Source organism: Bombyx mandarina, chromosome 16, assembly GCF_030267445.1.
Source record: "Bombyx mandarina strain Sakado chromosome 16, ASM3026744v2".
Taxonomy (NCBI): Eukaryota; Metazoa; Arthropoda; class Insecta; order Lepidoptera; family Bombycidae; genus Bombyx; species Bombyx mandarina.
In genome coordinates this window covers 10,242,068-10,261,101 of record NC_143222.1, presented here as the reverse complement: position 1 = coordinate 10,261,101, position 19,034 = coordinate 10,242,068, and the positions used below count along the sequence as shown (strand labels likewise).

Below are 19,034 nucleotides of genomic sequence, written 5' to 3'. Positions count from 1 at the left end.
AGTGATGATTCTGTACGAGATCCATATTATAAATTACCGATACTTCCAATCACATCAAGTTCAAGTACTTGTGATGAAATTTCAATGAATCCTAATGTGTCTCCAAAAAAGAGTATACGTACTATAAAACTATAAAAAGTACTATAAAAAGAGAAAAAATAAATAAAACGTAACTTAGGACAGGCATACAAAACTTTAGAAGGAAAATGTATATCAGATCGCACTATGAAAAAAAAAATATATTTGAGAAAAAACAAAAAAAAAGCCCGCTGAGTTTGTTTCGCCGGTTCTTCTCAGGACTGTGGCTTTTTTTGAAACCGGTGGTAGAGATAGCATTGTTATTTATATTTTGATATTCAACAAGTGCGTTATACTGACATCTAAGTTGAAATAAATGATTTTGAATTTGAAAGAGTTACCTTTTTGCAGAATGAAATGTAAAGAACGTATACCATTAACTGATAGGCATGCCATATTTACAGAATATTGGCAAATGGGGTCATATGCAAAAAGATCTGCATACTTGGCGTCTTTAATGGAAATTCAAGATAAATCTAAGCAAAGAATACGAGCTATTGAACCTGAAAAGCAAAAGCTTAGAATGAAGACATAAAAATACTTTTTTACTGTGCATGGTAAACGTGAACCTGTCTGCCGAGGATGTTTAATGAAACCGTTAGATGAAAGTGACAATTTTATAAAGACAGTTGCTATGAAAAGGAGATCATCCATAGGGGGTTCTCAAACTGATGATATAATATCTATACAGCCATTACCCATATCCATCGAGGAAAAAATGATTTAATTTCGCTGCTCCCTTTAATACTAGGTATTTTCCATGAATTTTACATAAGTCTTCCCACGTTGGAAACTACGAAATACTGATCCAGATATTTTAGAACTCGATGAAGAAGAAGAATTTTAATGAAACATTGAGTTGTTATTTATATTTATGACTTATATTATTATAATATATATCTTAATTGTTGATCTTTTTCACTTAACTCATACTATTATTGTGTTCCTTATAACTTAAGTCATCTAATTATTAAATAATCACATTTACTTTAAAATATTTAATTTTAATAATAAGTTAGTGTTATAGACTTATATTATTCAAATAAACATTATTAAGTTTGTTAATGTATAAGATTCTAAATAGTTTTTTTTTAATTCCTGTAAAGTAGAGTTTTTTGACTTATGTGCTTTAGTCTGCTGACCCTAGAATAACGTAAATGCCACTACCCATCTTGAGATATGAGTTCTAAGATCTCGCCCCACCCTTCAAACCGAAACGCATTACTGCTTCACGGCAGAATTAGGCAGGATTACCTTCCCGTGCGGACTCACAAGACGTCTTACCACCAGTAATTACGCAATTTATAATTTTGCGGGTTTGATTTTCTTACGCGATGTTATTCCTTCACCGTGGAAGCCAATCGTGAAGATATCTTAAGTACGTATTACATTAGAAAAATTGGTACCCACCTGCGGGATTCGAACACCAATTCATTGCTAGATACAAATGCACCGAACGTCTTACCCTTTAGGCCACGACGACTTCTTAAGAATCACCGACAGAGACCCGGCTACCCCCCACGAAAACTACCACTGGCCCTGGTAACACATAACGTGTGCACTTTGAACCTGGACGTTAAGCTCGACCAGCTGGAAGAAGGGATGGACAGGTTGCACTGGAACGTTATTGGTTTATCGGAAATCCGAAGACAGGGAGAGAATACGATAACCTCGTAGTCCGGCCACTTGTTCTATTACCGAGAGAGAGCAAAAGTCCCATGGTGGTGTTGGGTTTATTGTCCACGAGTTTCTTATAAACGTCATAGTGTCTGTCAGGATTGTGTAAAATAGAGAAGCGTGTCTTATTGAGTATATCACTGCTTAGAACGATCTTATTATGTAGAAGATAAACCGACGTGAGATTCAGCATATCGATGCTTCGATGTTAGCGAGTATTGGGGGATCGTGGGACTCCTTGGGGATGCCACGGATAACTACTACGCGTATAGCAGCGGGAGCTCGGAACTCCACGGCACTTTTTACCCTTTTGTACGAAGGTGTATCCGTCCGTCAATGAGGCGAGGGCGAAGTCGACCTCCGAGTTAGAGTCGGAGGACGAGGAGGCGGACGCGAGCGACCTGCGGACTAATTCATATTCTTTAGAGGGTGTGGGGGTGGCAGGCGCAACAGAGGCCACGGCGGACGACGAAGGAGTTTTACGCGCAAGTATAGAGGACACGGGAGTGGCGAGCGCGACGGAGGCCGCAGTATACAACGGGGGAGTTTTGCGCGCGGGTACAAAAGACGCGAGAGCGGCGAGCGTGAGAGAATCCGTGAGAAGGTTCGCGGCGTGATCGGCCTTGAAGGCTAGAAAATCCGAAATTAACTTTTGGTGTTGTAGGCGGAGAATTCCGCAAACAGAGCGATGGTCAACTCCTTGCTTGCTGAGTGCCCAGGGGACTGCCCCGGGTCTTAAATACGCTCGTCTTGCGACAAGGCCCCAGCGTAGGAGTTCCTCGACGTTTGGATTGAATTACGGCGCACAGCCAACTGATCACAAAGAGCCCACTGAGTTACTGAACGAGTTCCAGAAATTCAGGCGGTCCGACTGTTCACAAATGGCGATGCGACGCAAGTATCACAGGTATTAATTTCCGAGAAAACACTTGGACGCCAGATGTGCCACGAGCAGAGGTCGGGCGATCGAACGGTCTGCTCATCGAGTTCGCACGCGGCGGAAGCCTGGATCGAAATGTCAGTCCGAGTACTCATGGCCCGACGACCTAGTGAAAATCGCTGGGTCAACGTGGGATCACTGGGATCCAGGTGGAAACAGACCAACCGCACTAGAGATCGATTGGAGAGGCCTATGTTCAACAGCGGACAGTGGAAACGCTGAAATGATGATGATGATGAAGATGCATTGTAGACATACTAGTCAAATGTAGACTTCGGCACCAGCCAATAATTCCAGTCAATAAATACACAAAAAAAGAAAAATAATTAAGTAAATTTACCTGCTTCTGCAATATATCTTGAATGATAGGCTATGTTCGAACATGGAACTTCCTTAGCGAATATTCCTTTAGCTGCCAACTCTGCTACAAATTTTTTCATATCTTCAGCGGGACCGGATATTGTGCTTGATTCTGAGCTATTATGGCAAGCTACTTCAATAGAAGTTGGACACATCGCTGATACCTAATACATAGTTACATTTTTATCATCAAATGAACAGTGTGAAAATTTGTTTACCAAAAAATGATAAATATTACCGTTTGATGTCCTATCCCAACGGCAGCCATGGAACCTCGTATGAATGGAGTCTGTACCGAAACAAGACCACGACTGTACGCCGATAGTATCATCTCTTCTGCTGTTAAACACCCATCCGCGTAAGCGCACCCCAACTCTCCGACACTATGACCTGATTTCCATTTGAAATCAACACAAATACGGAAGTAAACATTAGCTGATATAAAATAACAAAATAATATCATAAAAATAAGTCATAGGGAGGCAGGGAGCGAGTACACCGATATCTTCAATGCTTCATTGAAATCATATCTGTAGGCTGGTTCGGTGCGCGTTACATTTTGTTTTAATAATTATATAAAAACGGTGTAATCGTTTTACGCGTATGAAATATTCCGATCCGGTCAGCGCTTAAAAATGTTACATGATAACACCCGGAAAGTCTTAAAGTGCTGTGTTGTCTTGTATTAAGAAAAATCATTAAACAAAAAATATGAAAGTTAAAAGCTTAAATTATGAACTAAATCAGTTCCATTGCCGAATAGATTTAAATATTAAATATTCAACGTTGCTCATACCGATTATTTTATCTGGTTTTATTTCTAGGGCACTTAAAATATCAGTAAGTCCAATCTGAACGGCAGCTATCCCAACGAACGAATGTAAAATGTTGTCGAAAATTGCTTTATCGGGTGATGTTAGTATGTGCACAATGTCCACCCCTTTAGGTTCCAATACTTTTCGGCACCTGAAACATATTTAGAATATTTTTAGTAGCCGAAATTAAAATGTGATAAACTGATACAGCCGTGTTTTATTATTCGTATTACTTTAGTACTACCTTTCAATAGAAGCCACAAATATAGGAATCCGCATTAGTTGTGATCCCATCGTAGGCCATTGTGATCCCATCCCGCTGTACACAAACCACAATGGACGTTTTCTATCGTCAAAGTATTCTGCTCTTTCTTTTAGACAAATAGTTTTCTGCTCGTCGTTTGTATCTGTAAATTACATACATTATCCGTAAGTAGTTAGATTAAAGTTGAATATATCTTCGCTTATGGCAATTAGTAATCAGGAGCATCACCTAAAATCGCGAACCCCCGTCCCATATGACCGGAAATGTTTGTTTGGTGAATATTATGTAATAGGGCTATTTCTTCAGGATCTATTTGACGTGATTTTAAGTCACCCAAAAGGTTTTTAACAGCCGAATCTTGCCTTCCCGAAATGTTCACCAAATACGGTATAGTAGCCTGGTAGCGACTGAGATCCTGTGGAAAAAAATTAAAGAAACTAACTCGGCTTGTTACTTACTCTCTCCGTATTTGACTACGTAAAATACATTATTTACCTTTGGTTTATAGTGTCCTTTCAAAAGTACATGAGAATTGACACCAGTCACTGAGATGCCATTGACGGCTGTATAGTTGCGACTGAACGGCATATTTTCACTCAATACGCGTATCCTTCCGTTGCGGATTCCACTGATATCATCTCTAGGTGTTGTATAGTGCATGTTACCTGCTAGTACACCCGTTTCGTATCCTAGTAATACCTAGGATTAAGCAAAATGTTACTTTTTTCATTACATGTAAATCGTTAATGGTATACTGTCAGATGGACATCCTGGTGGTAAACCGTTAAATAGGAATTTATGGGTATGAAGCAGAGCCAATAAATATTAGAACTTATATAAAATCCACGACCACCAGCCCTCGGTTGACAGGCTGTCCGAAGCCCGCGTAGATGGCACCGGTTACAATGGTCTATCCTACGGAACACCCCGCTGGGTCAGAACCATCGTGGGCTGAGGATAGCCGGCCTTCCATCACCCGGATGCTCATGCTTAAAAGGCTCTGAAACGTCGGCCGTCTCGGTACGGCAGCGTGTCAGGCCGCCCAGACGGTGCCGCTGGTGTCCTGGAATACCCCGCTGGACCAGAACCAGCCTGCCAAGTCGGGACGCGATACACCGCCAACCGGTCGCTCTTTCGTATCTCCTTGGCAGCGCGCTAGAGTGCTGGTAGCGCGCCGCGCGGCCTCTACCCCCTCAGGTCGCCCCTTGACCTTCACCGGGAGGAGGCCGCTACCTACCTACAGGGGCCGGGACGTACGGGCGCATTCCCGCCTCCGGCCCCCGGCTCGACGGCGACGGATCGGTGCGGAAAGGGAAGAGCTCTCACTCTCTCGTTCCGCCGCCTCTTTTTGCGAGATGGTGGACTCGCAGAAGTCGAGCATCGCCTTCCAGGACGCGTCGCTGCCGAGCATCGTAGCCACGACGCGCGGCATCGAGAGGTCATCCCCTATGACCGTGACGAGGGCGGCGCGTTGCTCGTCGAAACCAGAGCAATGCGCCAATGTGTGTTCCGCTGTGTCTTCCTCGTCGCGGTCCGCGCAGTGGTGGCACTGCGCCGTCGGTTCCCTTCCGGCTATCTTATGCAAGTACCGGCCGAAACATCCGTGGCCGGTAAGCATTTTCGTTAGCCGGAAGGTGAGACATCCGCGGTCGCGGCCCACCCAGTCCGCGAGAACCGGGCGGACCGCCTCGACGGTACGGAGGCCGGCCGACGGGTCCGCCAAGCGGCGAGACCACGCCCCCAGCACGGACCGCCGAGATTGGAGCCTCCGCGCTCGAACTACACCTTCGCCAGGGCGCCCTTCCCCCCTAGAGCGGAGGTCGCTACGCCACCTGTAATCGGCAGCGAGCGCCTCCGCCTCCAGATCCCAGGGTGGCGCCCCAGCGAGCAAGCACGCCGCTGGGAGTCGCTGAATCTATACTGTGAAGTGATGTGTATTGGTTTTATCATTTGTGGTAATGATAATGTGGGTGGCATCAATGTCCACTAGCTGCGCTGGCAGCCAAGCCATGAGCGTTTTATACGATCTGAGTTGTTATAGTTTCTGATTATTGCGTTTTGACATTGTGTTGTCAATTATTGTTATGGTTCAGTTTTTTGATTTACTACGATCTGGTCGGGATGATCGAGATTACCCTGTTACTCCAAATGTAATTATTTGTTACAGGAGCTCACGGTGGCGTGTAACCTGTCAGGTTGGCCGTGTCGTGGATTACGACTTTAGTAATACTAAGACATTGTTTTGATCATTATTTTAAATGATAAAATGCGGTTTTGATAAATATCACAAAAATGTAGGGTCATCATCATTATCATGGTTCCAAGCCGGTTTCGGCAACGGCGACCAAAATTTTCAGTTTAATAGCTTAAAAGCTAATGTCCGCGCCTCTCATGCGCTCTAATTATGGTAGCCTGTCTTGTTCTTAAACGTGCGCAAACAGAAGCTACACGTAAGAACACCACCCACGAAGTTGTGAAAAATGCTGGAAGGCGGACTATTTTTCAATTTATTTCGTCTGTCGTCCAGTTCGCGCCTCCTATCGTTTTCAAAGACATGCACGCCCTGCTGCACCAAACGTCTCCACTCCAAACGATTATGTGCTTGGGCCTCCCAACGAGAGGGGTCAATGTTTGCATTTCTTCATATACCTCTTCTGAACATCCTTATACCTTAAGAATTTACCTCCACTTTTTCGCTTGCCAGTATGGAGTTCAGAGTAGAAGATGCGCTTGGTTATTCTCTCGTCGGACATCCTCATCACATGGCCGCATCAGCGCAACTGATGCCGCATTAAATAAACCACTACCGCCAATACCGGCTCTTCTTAAAATCTCCGTATTCCTGACACGATGTGACCACGATATGTTCATTATCTCTCGGTGGTATTTAAGGTGAAATCTATCCAACACGCGAATATGTTTACGATACAAACACCATGTTTCTGAGGAGTATAACAGATTGGGCAACACAATTGACGTGTACACTTTTATTTTAGTGTTTAGAGAAAGGTCATGGGAACGAAATACCTTATCCCGGAGCTTCCCAAATGCCGCCGAAGCAGCACCAACCCGAGCATTTATCTCCGCATCGAGGTCACCTTTATTTGTTATTACACTACCAAGGTACCTGAACTTATCAACCTGTTTAAGCACACAATCATCGACAGGTACAGCAAGCTCCGTGCGGTCCATAGCCATGACTTCTGTCTTAGTGATCTTAATCTTCAAGCCAAATATCTGACAGGCACTATTAAGATTGGTCATAAGTTCCTGAAGACCAACTGGGCTGTCAGAAACAAAGCAAAGATCATCGGAATACACAATTTCCGTGATGATCTCAAGAGAACACTTGGAGCAATCTCCCAGTCTTCCAATATTAAAAATATTCCCGTCTGTTCTGAAACGCAAATGAACTCCGTTATTAGATTTTTCTGTAGCCCTTCCTACGGTCACAGAAAAGTACAGCGCAAATAGTGTTGGGGCCAAGATACAACCTTGCTTTATGCCACAACTTACTGGGAAGAAGCTAGATTGGTCACCATTAGCCACAACGCAACAGCCCATATTATCATGCAGTAGTCTCAAAACCCTAAGAAACTTTTCCGTACATCCCAATTTAAGCAATAGCACCCATAAAGCTTCGCGGGGAACACTATCGAAGGCTTTCTCTAAATTGACAAAACAGAGATATAGCGGCTGTAATTACTCCTTTCTTTTCTCTTGCAGTTGGCGAATCGAAAATATAGCATCGCAAGTTCCCCGACCTGGCCGAAAATCAAATTGTTCGGAAAATTTTCCACAGAGCAACATGCAATTCATCCCCACCGTACTTTAATAATTCTCCAGCGATGTTGTCCAAACCGGCAGCCTTCTTATTACGTTGCTGCTGAATTGCACAAACTACTTCCGAAAGAGTAGGTTCATCGTCCAACTGAAGAAGTTTCGGACGCTCTGGTAGCAGGTTAATGTAAGAAATATCCGCCGTACGGTCAACATCCAGCAAACATCGGAAATTATCAGCCCACCGCTGCAACAACTCCCTCTTATCAGATATTAAACGACCATCTGCAGCCTTCAACGGTACATTAACCCTATACTGTGGCCCAACAATCTTCCGCACTTCACCAAAAAAGAGTCCAAGCTGATTTGTATCAGATAGCATTTGCATGTAGCTGGCCTTCTCTAGCCACCACTTATCTTTAATACTTCGCGTCTAATTTCTGAGTTCTGATGCACTGGGTTTGACTCTCTCACTATGGTTTACATTATGAAGTGCGAATCTGATTCCTTACTAACTCCCGATGGCGGCCAATAGCAACGACAAGGACCTCATTATTCTCATCAAACCAATCCTCATTAACTCGCTTTTGTAAACCAAGCGTGTCAGAAGCAATTTTGATTATCTGATATGTAAAGTCACACCGTTTTAGTTGCATGTTACCACCCTTGCGATGCGTACTCACTTAACTGTTGCTTATAAATACCTCTCACCTCGTTTCCTTGCAGTTTCTCTTGAGCTTTACCAGATCTAGAAGGAGGATGAAGTAGTATATGTAACCTTGAAATTACTAGTCTGTGATCCGTGCAACAGTGAGCCCCTCGCATTACTCGAGTCAAGTGAACATGAGCATGTCTCTTTGACGAACAATGGCAGAGTCAATAAGATGCCAATGCCTTGACCTCGGGTGCATCCACGTGGTTTTGTATTTGGCAGAGAGGCGGAACATGGTGTTGGCAATAGCTAACTTAAATTTGGAACAAAAATCAAGCAGTAGTTGGCCATTGCTGTTCATATTCATTCACACCATGCCTGCCCAAAATTTTAGGCCATACTTCAAAATCACGCCCTACTCTTGCATTGAAGTCACCAAGCAAAACAACTTGTTCCCTATTCGGAATTCTGGAAAGAACTTGAGTGACCTCTTCATAGAGCCTGTCCTTAGTTTCATTCGTATTATCCATCGTTGGCCCATAGGCACTAATAGCATTTAGAATATTTTTTTCATTTAAATGGACACGCAGAGTTATTACGCGATCGGATATGTAAACAGGATGTTCGTTAAGTCTATTCACTATTTCTGTCTTAATTGCAAACCCAACCCCTGAGCGCCTTGGGTCTGTAGCCGGTGCGCCCTTCCAGTAAAACGTTTAACCACCACCTCGCTCTGTCATTTCTCCTTCGTCAGCTAAATGGGTTTCGCTCAGGGCAGCAATATCCACATTATAGCGCTGGAGCTCTCTCGCAACTATAGCAGTTTTCCGTTCAGGGCATATGTTGCTGGGCCGGTCTAACAAAGTGCGCACATTCCACGCGCCGAAAGACATTGATTTAGTTATTATTTTATTTCTATAGTAGCGTCGACCACGTTATTGGGATGCTTAGGCAGCCGTGGTTACCACCTCCCCTTAACTCTGGAGCAAGCGTTACTTTAGGGCACCTTTTCTAGCCCTCTTCCCGGCTGAGCGGGGGAAGCTGTGCTTCTCTAAATAGAGCAGCTTCGTCACATAGTGTGCTGCCGAATTGCACCGTTACTCCGGGTTGATGCAGAAGCGACCACTTTCCCTATGCCGCCTCTGTGCAGACATCAGACAAAGCCCAATAAGCATCAGTATCAGACCTCTCTACCTTTGTCCATCGCCAGAGGACTTAGTTTCAGCGTCCGGTAAATATTAAACTGCGCAGATGACCATTTTCTAAGTGCATAACTGTTTGCGCCTCACACAAATACACTCTCTCGTCCTTTGCTTTCTGGACCCCAATGGAACGGAAACCCGCTACAATTGGAAGAAAACAGGATGCAGTGTTTTATGCAGAAGCAAGATTACTCTCACCGCCACCTTTGGCCTTAACACAATGCCTTGCTGCCACGCCGGATCCACCAACACCAGTCGCTTATCAGCTATAGAATTGCCTTCACCACCGAAGCAGACTTAAGTAATCTAGGTGGCAGTACAATCAGCTTCTCCCGCCACCTTTAGCTTTCTCACGATGCCTTGCTACCCTGCCGGGTCCGCCAACCTCAGACGCTTATCAGCGATCGTATTGCCTTCACCGCCGGGATAGACTTTATGCACTGCGGGGAGTACCGCATTTTGTGTAAGATAATAGACAAGCTTGTTCAATTTCTTGTCCCCCTCAACCAGTTTGACCCGCGAGTCGACGCGGTTTGCCGGGGTTAGGCCGGTTTTTTTTTTTGTTTTTTTATTTCCCTTGTAGGCCGACGAGCATGCGGCCCACCTGATGGTGAGTGGTTACCGTCGCCCATGGACTTCAGCAATGCCAGGGGCAGAGCCAAGCCGCTGCCTACCGTTTAATACTCTCCACAAGCCTCGTTTGAAGAAGGACATGTCATAGCGCTCGGGAAACACCGTAGAGGGGAGCTCATTCCATAGCCGGATGGTACGTGGTAAAAAAGACCTCTGGAAACGCACTGTGGATGACCGCAGTGGCTCCAGGTAGTATGGATGAACTCTACTCCGGTGGCGGGCGGTGCGATGGTAAAAACGAGATGCCGGTATCATCTCGAACAATTCCTCAGAGCACTCTCCATGGAACATACGGTACAAAATACAGAGGGAACCGAAGTCCCTCCGCAGACCCAGAGGTTCCGCTGCGTGCATTGCAGCTACTTGGAGCCACTGGTGAGAGTTTTATAGGTTTTATTGGCTTGGTTTTTCGTCATGGCACCCACGATCGACTGAAAAACTATTTACTAATATAAACCCACAACACACAAAAATGTAGGGTAGAGGCCGTAACGCCAAAGTATAAAATGGCGGTACGTGGACAGAGTCGTCTCATTCCGTCTCAGTCAGTCTGTTAGTATGTCATTCAGTCTCAGGCAGTCAGACAGTGTCAATCAGTCTGTCAGTCGGTCAGTTGAAACGAAACTGTCGGTTTACCCTGTCATTGTGAAAATTATTTGTTGAGAGTTTCAATAATTATTATTTAAAAGGTTTTATTGACTTTTATTGTAATAAACTAAGTTCAACCGAATACGAGTGATGACGGAAACTACCGCTCAACCATAGCTGGCGCCGTCATATATAATAGTTGTAGTTAGTTATAGTTAGTTTAGTTTAGTTAGATGTAGTTATTTAGTAAGGAGGTGTCACATCCGTGGGCATCGATCCGTCGCTTAATCAAGCCATCGTGTTATTTATATACTTATATGTCGATGTAAGTGTGCTGAACACGCTGCGAACGGCTCCCCCTCCCATCTCATCCTGCAAATACTTCACCCTTGCCCTGAGTGGCAGGGAGCTTCTGCCCGGGCAGTGGGGTTTGCCCCGAGGCCCGTTCCGTGCCCCCGTAAGGGGGTACGACGCCCCTTCTGACCTGGTCTTTCCATAGAGCTGGTAGATCATACTTAATAAAATGCATCAGGCGTCGTGTCCTAAAGCGGATAACCACTAATGTACTTATAACGAACCATGCAACTATGCCAGTGTTCAAATCTCGCAATCAATTACAAAGTATAATAAAATTTTAGTAACCTTTGTAATGGAGGAGATTCCAGTAGCAGCTTCACTGTATCCTATGTTTGACATCACACTGCCGACCAGTAGAGGATCATTTCTGTTATTACAAAAGACCTTATCGATAGTCTCTAGTTCTGATCGATCCGCTTCAGATACAGCTAAAAAAATGTTGCAAAGTTATGAATTTATCCACCTTTTACATCCTAACATTTGATTATTAATTAAATAGTAAGTTATTAAGGTTTATTCTTTAATGACCTTTTTACATAAGTACAGGACAGTACAATTACTTCAGTTATTCATTTACTGATTGTTTCGTAGGAAACTCGTAGGGAACTCCTTGAATCATCCATGATATTGTGCTATGACTGGAATACAGTAATAAAAATTTATTCACCTGACCCAAAAGCTTCTACGTATTCGACAGCTTCAGGTGACACTCCAGAATTTTCATAAAATTTCTTGAGGAAATTCGCAATGACCTCTGGATCACGACAAAATCCAAACTTTGGTCCGGTTACGGCATTCGGTAAAGCCGTAAATTCTGTTTTCACAAAAACAATTTCTGCGTAAACTCTGAAAGTTAACGCAGCTTACGTAGTAGAATTTTTTTTGATTTGTTTTCTTATAATTTCCAAAATATTGTTTTATTTTGGAAGTCATAAAATTTTGAGCTTTTTTTACCTGAGCGCATTTTCGGCCTTCTGAAGAAATAAAACGTTTATAGCCTCCGATTTGGCACAACCATCGGCGTTTTGATCGAAGGATTTCGTTTTCGAATCCATGCAAATAGTCACGAGCCTAGAATTAATAAATTCAGTTTGTTAATATTTTAAATTCGTACTTTGTTCAGTCCGAATCCAGCCCCCTCGTGGTAACCTAAGGCTCCGGAAATCAGCACGAGGTGCCTGTTGAACACATGCCGCAATCGCGCGGCGCCATGATTTATTTTCTTAAGAGATTATTAGCTTATCACTCACCACAAACCGATGATCTCGTAGTATTGCGTCGTAGGATTGGAGGTTTTAGGATGAGGATGTGGTAGGAAATTCGGGGATACCGTGGCTGCGCGGCCAACCCGCGAATCTATCTTGCCAACCAAGAAGTGACCGATGTCAAGACACGAATGCCCCGTCAATTCGCGTATGTTGCCGAGGTAAAAAACTCAAAACCCACAGAGTGATTTCGAACATACTTTGCAATTTTAAATCATAACTGACAATATTTACAAGATCATGTTTACCTTCCGTGATGAATTAAGGAATGTGGATGAAGGCATAGGTTAGTTCCTCCAACGATAGCCGCTTCGCATTCCCCTCGAGTGATGGCGAGGTAGGCCTGCTCAATTGCTGCAGTAGAGCTACAACAAGCTTCGTCTATTGCCATCGACGGTCCTTTGGAATTCAACCAGTATGAAATACGATTTGCAAACATAGTTTTGCTGCACCTAGAATGACAAAAATAATTGCAGGTACTTAGTTCAGTAAAAAAAAGTATATGTCAATCTTGATTGAGCTGAATAGTATAACATTTTGTTTTTCAATATTTGCGACTCCTAGCCCTAATTAATTCACTTTTACCGTTGAATGTCGATCAACTTGATCCGTGCGTTTTGTCCGTGACGACGAAAACTAAATATTTCGAAATTTCGGCAAGAATATAATGACAATAAAAATCGCAGTTTTTGTCATTATTATGTGTAGTAGTAGCCTTTTTATTTTCCTTCATTTTTAATCCAACTTTTTATATGATTTCTATGTTGCACGACGTAATCCACATTTTGAGTTAATCATGAATCGGAATTGTCCTATCGTTAACCCAGGCAATTTACTCCAACCATAATGGAAGCAGGGAGCATTAAAATTGAGGAATCTGTGGACCTCTATGACATGTCCTTCTTCAAACGAGGCTTGTGGAGAGTATTAAGCGGTAGGCAGCGGCTTGGCTCTGCCACTGGTATTGCTGAAGTCCATGGGCGACGGTAACCACTCACCTTCTGGTGAGCCGTATACTCGTCTGCCTACAAGGGCAATAAAAAAAAACCTCTATCTATCAGCCCACAGACATCCACTGCTCGACATGGACCCACCCCAAGCCTCGCCACAACAATCGGTGTTCACTGCCTGCATCCAGTGGATTCCCACGGCCTTGAACAGATCGTCGAGAGGATCTACGTAGGCTAGGTCTTTCGGTACGCCGTCTTCACTAGATAACGTTTTGGACTCAGCGGCAATATGTTCCACGAACAATGTATCCTACCCACTGTCACTTTAACCTGGCAATCCTATGAGCCTCAGTAATTACTTAATACTGGCAGCCCTTCAATATTTATATGAAAAAAAAAATACATTTTAAAATAGTGTAACTTACCCTGCAATGCCAAAACCTGTCCTAGAGCTTGCTACATAAAAGCAAGCCTTTTCAGTTTCAGAGAAACATGTCCCAATGTACACTCCTACTTTTTTTCCATTAAGGTCTTGTGGACTAACACCTGTTAACAGAATAACGCGGGATATTGGTATACCCAATTGTACCCAATATATAATAACTTTGATGTTGTGAAGAGCGAAATATTATGAAGACAAAGCCTTCTTCTTCTCCTTTCTCCTTTCCCTTATCCCACTTTATGTGGAATCGGAGCATATCTCTTTTTTTTTATTGCCCTTGTAGGCAGACGAGCATACGGCCCATCTGATGGTGAGTGTTTACCGTCGCCCATTGACTTCAGCAATGCCAGGGGCAGAGCCAAGCTGCTGCCTACCGCAAGCGTATTCTCTTATCATGGCACATGGGAATTGGGCAACACGGAAAGCCAAAAGAAGACATATTTATTTTATTCATTTACTTCAGATCTTGCATTCATATTACATTAATTAACAATAACATTTCACATAGCAAAAAAATAAAAAACTAACAACAATTTCGGAATAAAATAAAAATAATAATAAAACAAAAATGAATGTCAAAACTACCTTAATCTAAAGGCTGGTTTAGATCCAGAGTGCTCAATATGCACACGTGTCCAGTGTTACATTATTGGGGAGTCTAGATCCAACCGCGTAGCGAACAGCCGCAGGTAGCTGCTGCGACTGAACTGCGGTTCAGTCGCGGCAAATCAGGGAAGCGATTCGTTCACGAATGATTGCTGCGAAGCTATCATCTATCTATTCGCGCATCCGCAAACGTAAAGAAAGTAATCATAAATTTGTAAAGACAGACACTGCGGACGAGATTTGTACCGCTTTCAGGGATATTATTCACTATTAGATTAATAGACTTACTAGAAAAGCTGTTCTCACTTTACAATGCCTCCTACAATGAAAAATAATAAAATACAAATTTCTAATAAAAATTAACTCGATGTAAACACGGAATTACGGGAAAGAACAGGTGCTCTAGGAATGATTTTTCATCATGTAAGACAATATTTGTACCTCATGAATCCTCTAGGTACGATATAACAGATAAATATCAAACAAACAATGAAATTATACTTCTTGATCAGGAACGAAAGTAGTGTTTAGTTATCTTAATGACACGAAAAGGAAAAAACACTTTTGTGTTATGCCGATCCATAAGATACCATTCTTGATTTTGGAGATTCGGAAAGTGATTTATTAATGATTAACTGAGACAATTTACGAGGGCTGCACTAAAAGTATCGGAAATGGAATATTTCCACTGTTCCTGTCATATTAAAATCTTTTTAATTGAAAACTCCTTGGTTTTAAAAATCGAATACCATTTATTTATTTAAAAAAAGATTCTCGGTCTTGTCACGAGGTTTTGTCAAACTCGTTTAGTCGTTGAGAAAATGGAATTGACTCGAGAAAATTCAAGAGCGATGATTTATTATGACTTTCGAAGTGGTTTAACACAAAAACAGTGTGTTGACCGGATGATTTCTGCATTTGGTGATGAAGCCCCATCCAAAACCACAATTTATCGCTGGTTTGCTGAGTTTCAACGTGGACGTGTCAAGCTCAGTGATGATCCCCGTCAAGGTCGTCCAAAAACTGCAGTCACCCATGAAAACGTTGATGCTGTGCGTAAGCTGATTGAGGAAGATCGACATGTGACATACCGCGAAATTCAGGCAACTTTAGACATTAGCATGAGTCAAATACAAATAATCTTGCATGAACAATTGGTGTAAAAAAGTTGTTTTCCCGATGGATACCGCATTCGCTCTGTGAAGAGCAAAAAGCGGCTCGCGCTACTTGGTGCGTCAGAACTCTCGAAAGACTAAACGCAGGATCCTCAAATGCTGTATACAACATTGTATCAGGTGACGAATCCTGGATATACGCGTACGAACCCGAAACAAAAAACCTGTCACGAGTTTGGGTGTTCGAAAATGAGTTAAAGCCAACAAAAATTGTTCGTTCACGGAGTGTTGCAAAAAAAATGGTGGCCACGTTTGTCTCCAAAACCGGCCATGTTACGACTATTCCTCTTGAGGGACAAAGAACGGTTAATGCAGAATGGTATGCTAGCATTTGTTTGCCACAGGTCGTTTCTGAACTCCGTAAAGAGAACTGCAACCGCCGCATCATCCTCCATCTCGACAATGCGAGTTCTCACACCGCGCACAGAACAAAAGAGTTTTTAGAGCAAGAAAACATAGAATTATTAGACCATCCGCCGTACAGCCCCGACCTAAGCCCTAATGATTTCTATACTTTCCCTAAAATAAAGAATAAATTGCGTGGACAGAGATTTTCATCACCTGAAGAAGCTGTGGACGCCTACAAAACGGCCATTTTGGAGACCCCAACTTCCGAATGGAATGGTTGCTTCAATGATTGGTTCCATCGTATGGAAAAATGTGTCAAATTTCGCGGAGAATACTTCGAAAAGCAATAAATACATTTTTAAATAGTAATGTTGTGTCACTTCGTTAATTCCCGAAAATTTCAGTGCCGCCTAGTAATGAACTCGCGGCATAATATCAATTCGTGAAAAGCTTCAGCTTCAGCTTTAGCTTACTTAGAAGCCTTTTTTTCGGGCTGGGCCCGAAGCTCCTGCGGGGTCCCCGCGCCTAGGGGATGCGTGGGGTAGGTGGGACTTGGCGATCTGCAGATGTTGGGAGCAGACCGCGGGCCCCAGGGTGTTTTAAGGCCCTACCGCACTAAACGACTCCCCTGCACTCTTACAACCGACGTCCAATCTTCGTCCGGGGTCAGCACCCGGTCAGACTAGAGGGTTTCCCGCGGTCAACACTACAACCAGACTCGTGGCGCCAGCCCAAGTACGCCCGACTGACGGGTCGTCGAAGCGATAGTCGACGACTTAGAACTCTTAACCTAAGTCCACGACGCTGAGTCCTAGTAGCGCAAACCAGATGCTCACTGCGTTAAAAAGCCCTTCATTTATTTGTAGAAATTAACAAAGGGAAGGATTCCACGGAACGGATTTTTTTTTTCTCGATAAAACCCAGTCCTAATGTTATGTTCTGAACTTCCAATGCATGCATTTTTTTCTTAAAAATGTGAGCGCAATTCAGGGCTTATCAATTAACTTACTGTACTAACTTTTTTTGTTTTTTTTTGAATTAGATATAAATTATAAAAAATAACAATATGCTGAATTTGTTTATAAAAAAGTGGATGAAAGTCTGCCTAGTAGTTGGTCGCGCTAACACACTTGAACAGAATTACATATCGGTTATGCCTTTCGAGCTCTGTATTCTGTACATTTCGTATTTTCTTAGTCTGCCTATCTAAGTAATATCGTAACAAAATTGAACTATTTACCGGCATCATATATTGCTTGATATGTTTGCTCCAGCACTTTTCTTCCCATTGAATCCATGCTGTTTCCAAGACGAAAATGTACCTTGAAGAATTGAGCATCGAAACGGTCAAGATCAAGGAGCTTTCCAGTGCATTGTGACACTTCAGGGTGGGAATAACTCCAACGTTGACGCTCGGATGTTATAGGATCTTTCTAGAAGGGTAAAGTAATTAGATCGTATATATCATAAAATACTTAAAATTGAAAGTTTTATGTATATTTTTTTGTATGTATGTTTATTATATGTATTTAAATGTATATTATTATAGTTTTTTGGACTTAAAGACAATGCTACTAAGTGATCATCGTAACCCATAGACATATTGTGAATGCCGCTGCACACCTTGAGGACACTACATTGTAGTTTGAAAATACATAACAGCGGTCCCATCCTTCAAACCATAAGGTATGACTGCTTCGCAGTAAACGAACATAGTACGGCTTAAACTATCAGTTCAACTTTACAATATTTCACAGTATTTCGCCTTACCACCATAATCTATATACTTATACATAAAAATGAATTGCTGTTTGTTAGTCTCGCTAAAACTCGAGAACGGCTGGACCGATTTGGCTAATTTTGGTCTTGAATTATTTGTGGAAGTCCAGAGTAGGTTTAAAAGGTAAATAAAATTGAAAAATTTGTTTTTCCTACGATGTCCCCCGTCGGACGGATTCCTTTTGTTTGTTTTAAGTTTATTTTATGCAAAAATTTAGGTCCTTTATTTATCGTTTGAGGCACTACAAAGTCTGTGGGTCAGCTAGTCGCTTATAAAATTATAACACAATGTTATTGCTCCATCATGGAAGATGTTAATGTGCATGTATTGGATACGTATTTCTTTAGAGAAATTGATATTATCTTAATGTGGTATTTGGATCCCTGCACAGTCGCATCACTCGATATAATTGGGCGTCATGTTACGATAGCACAGTTTAAAGTGTCAAGTTACAAACCTTGTTATACAAAATATCTACCAAATCCTTAACAGATTTACAATCAGGGTACAGGCCAGACATTCCGGAAATTACAACCCTTTCGCCGATGACAGGTTGCTTTGGTACATCTTCTAGTATCTTGTTGTCTTGAGGTGTCGGGGCCATCTTAATAAATTATTTGGTAACTTTTCTTATGTTGCTATAACCAAATTAACAAACAAATTCAATAAACAACCGCATTATATAGTAACCTACTTCATTGTTTTACGGTAATTCTTTTTAAAATGTAAATATACAATTAAATCAATTTGATTCAAGTATTAAATTCGGTATTGTCTAATACTTACATTTTTTTGTCCATTCAGTGGTCAAAAGATCAGACGGTTTAAGGGATCAGTAATTTAAAATTTAGCTTACAATTTTATCTGCAACTGAAGCTAACATCGAAAAAGTAAAGTATCCGCCTATGTTTTTTTTTTTAGGAAAAAGGATTACTTATGATCCGGAGGCCTTTTCAGTTTCACCAGGACAAATGGGCGAGCAAAGGCTCAGCCAAGAGTGGTGGGATTTGCTAACAGCTGCCCGAACGCCTCCGAAGAAGATCTAACATCTCAAGGGTAGGTGCTTCGTGAATGCATTTACTATCCGATCGGAATCGCGACCCGCTGAGAAGATCCGGCGT

At 42.5% G+C, this 19,034-nt stretch overlaps 1 protein-coding gene across 1 annotated transcript in view; it reads right to left on the bottom strand.

Moving 5' to 3' along the window:
- Positions 1 to 18,612, bottom strand: part of LOC114251936 (fatty acid synthase-like) — a 44,230-nt gene extending 25,618 nt beyond the window's left edge. The window contains exons 1-13 of the mRNA XM_089733484.1: positions 18,371 to 18,612; positions 17,374 to 17,566; positions 13,988 to 14,108; positions 12,861 to 13,064; positions 12,302 to 12,418; positions 12,015 to 12,193; positions 11,633 to 11,775; positions 4,631 to 4,834; positions 4,364 to 4,550; positions 4,115 to 4,277; positions 3,852 to 4,021; positions 3,294 to 3,445; positions 3,036 to 3,219 (exon numbers count right to left, since the gene is read on the bottom strand). Of these exons, the coding sequence (XP_089589610.1) occupies positions 3,036 to 3,219; positions 3,294 to 3,445; positions 3,852 to 4,021; positions 4,115 to 4,277; positions 4,364 to 4,550; positions 4,631 to 4,834; positions 11,633 to 11,775; positions 12,015 to 12,193; positions 12,302 to 12,418; positions 12,861 to 13,064; positions 13,988 to 14,108; positions 17,374 to 17,566; positions 18,371 to 18,517 (2,164 nt within the window). The 5' untranslated portion in view covers positions 18,518 to 18,612. The remainder of the gene's footprint in view (positions 1 to 3,035; positions 3,220 to 3,293; positions 3,446 to 3,851; positions 4,022 to 4,114; positions 4,278 to 4,363; positions 4,551 to 4,630; positions 4,835 to 11,632; positions 11,776 to 12,014; positions 12,194 to 12,301; positions 12,419 to 12,860; positions 13,065 to 13,987; positions 14,109 to 17,373; positions 17,567 to 18,370) is intronic.
- Positions 18,613 to 19,034: the final 422 nt, after the last annotated feature.